Source organism: Pagrus major, chromosome 1 (genome assembly GCF_040436345.1).
Source record: "Pagrus major chromosome 1, Pma_NU_1.0".
NCBI classification, from domain to species: domain Eukaryota; kingdom Metazoa; phylum Chordata; class Actinopteri; order Spariformes; family Sparidae; genus Pagrus; species Pagrus major.
In genome coordinates, this window is record NC_133215.1 from 36,049,892 (window position 1) to 36,055,891 (window position 6,000).

Genomic DNA, 6,000 nt, shown 5'->3' on the forward strand with positions numbered 1-6,000 from the left:
GAACGCTGTGATGTTTTTACCGCTATGAAATCTTTAGTTCTAACCTTTGACCTTTAGAACACATTAGAAAGTAGTTAGTTTCTGAAGTGGTATTCAGTCACTTGCAGTGGTGTTTGGCTCTCCTGAAAACCTGCAGGCCCCTGGTAACAGGAACCACATCTAGAAACGGTGGATATATACAATACAGGACCATAAGTCAGTGTTTTCATTAACACCCATGAGGGATTACGTCTGAACACTGCTTGAGAAATCAGGTTTCAAGTTGACTGATTGCCATTAAATTATTGTAATCAGTGTTTCACAAGTAAATGTGCAATCAAACAAATGCCATCATGTGATAGGTTGATTATATCCACCAGTTTCCTGGGGAAGCTATTATGGGTGATACTTCTGGTGCTCGGCAGAATTAGTGTAAGCAACAAAGTATCATAATAAGTGATGCACTAAGGCTTTAGTAGCGTTGGCTTAATGGAATAAGCTATAATGATAGTGTCAGTAGTATTCACTCAATGAGGTCACTAACCTAGATCTTCTTGAATGAATGATACACTGTACTGGGAGCCAACCAAAATGTTTTTTTCAGGGACGATACCAACACCGTTTATTAGTAATCCAGGAGCCCAATAATTGATAATTGGAACCGATATACATTTACAGGAAAAATAAAAATCTTAGTCTCAAAGTTAAGAATAAGCAGTGATGGAATGTAACCAACTACAACTTACAAGTACTGTTCATACATACAATTTTGAGGTACATGGCTTATTCAGTGCTGATTGGCCATTACTTGTGACATCAAATACCACAGAGTGGTGACCACTTACAGAGAAAGGACGTTGTATCAGAAGCAAAGTACCGCATTTTTAGATTATTTTATCAGCAATCAGAAATAACAAACACTGATACCAATAATGGGGAAAATGCTGAAAATCAGCCCCGATAATCGGTCTGTCCCTACACCCTACAATTCGCTCTAAGAAAGAGGATTAGAGTTGTGTTACTATTGAAACCCCGGTTTCTGGTTAAGTGAGAAAACACACCGGAAATCTTACCCATATATTATGCAAGGGTTCATGGGGGCTAGGAATAAACTGGATGATAATTTTGATCAAAGAGTAATGGGCTTCATTTGCTAACAGCAGTAGCTATAATTTGCGATGGAAATTAAGGCAGCATAACATCAACATCAAAATCAATACCAACTTCGGCATTACTTGGCAGGCTTTTATTTAGTCCAGGCTCAATTTACTGAAATGCTTTTCATGTAAACTGTTGTGAAGACAGGAGTCTATTACAGCACACTTGAAAAGAGGCAAAGAGGCAGAGTACATGCAGTTTTACATAGTAGAGTACATAGTAGATCTGTTCAGACTTATATGAAATACTGACTTTATATACTACGAAGTGTACCTCAGTTAAAGATTTTCACATTGAATACGCGTATCGGACTTTTAATCTTCAAGTGTCCAGAAACATGTCATCAGATAATGTAAAAGTTGCTCTGCTGTGTGTCTGCTGTCTTGACTTCTAGTACCACCTTGAGGTTAACATTTGTGGTTTTTACTGAAATGTCTCCACATCTGATGGACGAAGTGCCAAGAAATATGGCACAGGTACAAGGTATCCCCTTAGGAATTTGACTAAAAAGATCCTCTGACCTTTTATCTAGGATTGTCATTAGGTCAAAATTTTATGCTCTCTAATACTTTGGTTTAGGGCTGGTGCGATGCGTCGACGTAATAGATTACGTAAATACGTTGATTTATGTACTGCAACATGCGTGGAGGATGTAAGCAGCACTACCGCCATGCTTGAGCACTTAAAGCGGAAGCATCCCGGGGCAGCTGGATTCACACTAGATCCGGCGGTGCGGTGAAACGCCGCAGGCTGGTCCAGTGTGCCCTCCATGGTCCGTATGTGTGAGCTGCTATGTTGTCCTACTAGTGTTCGTTTGTCCTCATCGACAACAGTAAACAACCAGGATGAGGCAGATCACTACTGTGTTTTAAACTGGGGCACAAGGCCCAACCAGAGTGAAAGTGAAACTTAACGCTATGCAGAGAAATGTCTGTTGTGTTCCCTCTGTAGTAATTATCCATGCTAAATAACATGCCCTCCTGATTGCCAGTTTATGTGATTGGCCACCGCAACATGATGTCAGGCTGCGTTTCTCCAAAAGTTGAGTCGGCTTCAACTTTTCCACAGCAGCCAGCTGCGTTTTTTTTGCGGAACCCCCTGCAGCACACACCGCTGCAGGCCAAAACGGATTACTCTCATTAAAATTAATGGGAAAACCTGCATTTTCACTACAATGCTGGACCCAATGTGAATATAAGACCTGTTTACTTTTTTGTCCCCACTCAAACATAATATATATTCGGATTACACAGATTACTAGTTACGACTGGGCTATTTTTTGTTGGGGAATAATGCTTTGCAGCACATACTTTGTCGTATTTGTTTGTTGATGATTGAAGATGATTGAATAAAATATTGAAATATATATATTAAGTTTTAAATGTTATTTTGGGTAAATTTGTTGTTATATTAATCGAGTAATAAAAAAATAGTAGTTAGATTAGTCGAAAAAATAAATAAAAAATAAAATACTTTCGTTTAATATCAGATACCTGCTGATAATGACACTGCTACTATCAAGCCAAATGTTTCACATGAACAGAAGCAATGTCAAAATCAAGTGAAATTTACTGAGCACTTTCTCATGCTCTTTTGACATTGCATGAGCTTTTCTATAGTGATGTCCTGAGGTTCATATTTGAACTTTGGAAGGAGGACAATCATGCTCTCAGGGAAATAAATCCTTGAGATTTTTTTTTATCACTCCAGCACCACCCTAACCAGATACTTTATATTTGTTTGTTCAACTTCTGACTTTGAATAACAAAACTTTGTTTTCTTTCACTTAACACTGTAGAAATGTGTTCCAAGCTTTACAATGACCACCAACTATCTTTAACCCTAATAATCCTTATTCATTAGCATACCCGCATTAGTAAGAACACAACTGACTGATACACAGTTACTTAATTCAGTGGTACTTTTATTTCAGCTTTTTCTGCACACAAAGTTAAACCATTTTATTTGTGAAAGAAACCCAATCCCGTCAAACCCATACATCTTATCTGTTTTTAACTTACCTAACACACATTGACATTTGACGGGTATGTTTTCAGTCTTGAAGCTAAATCCATTTTGTGTCTCTTTGACTACAGTTGTCTCAGGCCTCCCTGCGAGGTAAGGAGGCGAAGGTGTGAACCAGGTTTCTCCTTCAGCGAGGAAGTGTGTCGATGCATACCATCCCACTGGAGACGGCTGGACTAACCACTGGCAAATGACAAGCTAACAAGATGCTAATGAACAGATAACAAACTTAAGAAGTAGAATTCATCAGCCATCTCCTGTAGACCTGCTGGTCATGAGTATCCCCATCAGCTGTGATGGAGGATAAGTGTGCGGACCCTGATGAACATAGGGAAACCTTAGTGATGAAGGTGCAGGTATGGGAACCTCTGGGGGAACTGAAGATGGGAAATGCACTGACTCAGCTATGAGGACATTTTAATGGGAGAGCAGATTATCGAGCCCAGAAACAGAAAGAAGGACTGAAAGTGAGAGAGAGCAGCAACATTTGACATGTTAAAATATTTGGGGGGTTTTGTATCAATTATGTCTCCGTATTATTATGTCAGATATTGATTATATAATTTATTAAATGTTTTTAAACCTTTGTTTATTGCAATTTCAATCTTTTTCTATGAAAATACACTGTGATCAATATTTTTGTATCATATAGTATATGTGTAAAATAAAGTATACAATAAAGTATACTGGACATATTATATTGTTAACTTAGTTTGTCTGTTCTGGTGCATTTTATATGGTAGAATCTGGGCTTTAAGGTAAATGCCACAATCTATGTTGCTCATAGTGTGAAGACTACAGTACACAATGTACTGGTAGTAACACCCAGGTTTTCCTTCTATTGATGAAGGAGCTTTAACCTTTAACTGACAGAATCATTAACCCTCAATACAGTGATAAATAATCAGACATGCACATTTTATTATTGTGTTTGTTTAAATTGCTTTCTCTCATAGAAATAAAATACCTAATGTTGGACTGTTCCATATAAAACATTGTTCTTTATGCTTACATTTCAGCCTCTGTGTACCTGCAGTCAATAATATACTGCAAGCACTCATATTCTTCCGTGCTTTACCATTCTGAAGAAGAAAGGCTGACAATTTCAACTAATCATTGGTTTTCCTTTTTTCATTTCCATTTTCTTGATCTGTAAGTAAAGGATGTTTGGTGCATATCATCGTGTCACTGTATGAAGTTGTCCAGAGTCCAAAATATAAAACTTAATTAATGTTGTAATTTGTCAGAAATGTCTAGAATTCGATGCTGGCTCCAAAACTACAGGGGGAAGCATAATCCCTCACTTCTGTTTACTACTTACTCTTTGTTGTAGCTATCTTTTTTGCTGCCATTAGCAAGTAGCTCAATTAGCAATGGAGTTAAGTGGTCCTATTAGCTAACGGGAGTCTGCATGCACTGCAACTTTGGATGACACCAACGTCAACAGTACTCAGCTAGACCAGACTCAGCCATCTCCTAGTGAACCTGTCTGGACAGACTGGGACTGAACTCAGCCTCTGAGAGCGACAGATGCTAGTTTGAAGATAGGCGATACAGTACAGAGGTGATTTACAGCAGCTCTGACCAGGACTAGGCATGAGAGGAGAGGCATGAAGCGGCAGAGAGAGAGTTGGCCATCAGCAGCAGGTGATAAAGGTGTGTAGAGCCAGAATATTTTCACATCTTACTCTGTGAACTGAGGATTTATTTGGGCAAAACCAGAGGTGATAGTGGAAAGGCAAACCAAGACTGTTCTGGTGACTTTGATTCAGTTTCTGTCCAGTTTGAATGAAGTGTGTTTTACGATGCGTTAACAGGCGACTAAGCTTGTCATAGTTTAGTAAGGGAGAGAAACTTGATTTCAGATGACATACGGTTGTATTTTTCTGTAAGTAAGTAAGGAAAATAGGTGTCAAAATATTTCCTTTCTTAACATTTTGTGAGTTTATTTTGTTGACTTATTAGACTCAGTAGTGAACTGGCCGCTTTTACATCTCCCAATAAAACTACGGGGGCTACCAGACTAGATGTGCCAGAGCTAGCTGGTTAGCATGCTAACTTCAGTAGATATCTCTGCAACACACAACATAGTTGCCTTTGACCTAACGTCAACACTGTTGTTTCTTCACGCTGTTAATAACGTTTAAAATTTAAAAAAAAAAAAAAAATTTAAATTAAAATTCTGGTAATATCTTACACATTGATATTTTAATGTCAGCTTAAAAGGGGTATTCTAAGAATATGTTTTTGTGAGGCCACTGTTTGTATCTACAAATACACAAAATTGTTTTCGTATTGGAATAAATATTATTGCTATTGATTTATGCCACATTTTTACAATGAAGAAACCACACACTACAACAATAGGTTTTTAGTTTAAGACAATAAAATGAATGTTTTGTTTTTGAACACCTTTGCTTTCTGGGTTCAATCTTTTACAGCGAATACAAAACTGATTTTGTGTTTGCACACAAATATTAGCTTTAACAAAAGGTATTCAGTATATTCACTGTAAAGCTTTACATCCCCTTAAACATAGAGTATAACATAGTAAATAATCTGAAACCTGTGGCTGACAGAGCACATTAAAAAATACACTACTGCTTTTGGAAAATGTTGCATAACTGCAATGTCAGGAACATGAGATTTGCAAGCATTTGTTCAAACATGCAATGCCACTAGCCCTTGTTATAAAAACTTTAAAAAAAAAACTCTTAAAGAAAACTGAAAGTTTTTCAAAACAAACACCTTCTACTGACAAATATGTTTTAAAATCACTTCAGAGTTTGCACAGTCAGAGGATCCTGCACTGTTGAGCCTTTAAAACATGTTATCAAA

At 37.5% G+C, this 6,000-nt stretch overlaps 1 protein-coding gene across 1 annotated transcript in view; it reads left to right on the forward strand.

The window, feature by feature from the left end:
- vegfc (vascular endothelial growth factor c) overlaps nt 1–3,860 on the forward strand; it is a 92,277-nt gene extending 88,417 nt beyond the window's left edge. Inside the window, 1 exon segment of the mRNA XM_073478418.1 lies at nt 3,234–3,860. Within this exon segment, the coding sequence (XP_073334519.1) occupies nt 3,234–3,342 (109 nt within the window). The 3' untranslated portion in view covers nt 3,343–3,860.
- The last annotated feature ends 2,140 nt before the right edge of the window (nt 3,861–6,000 follow it).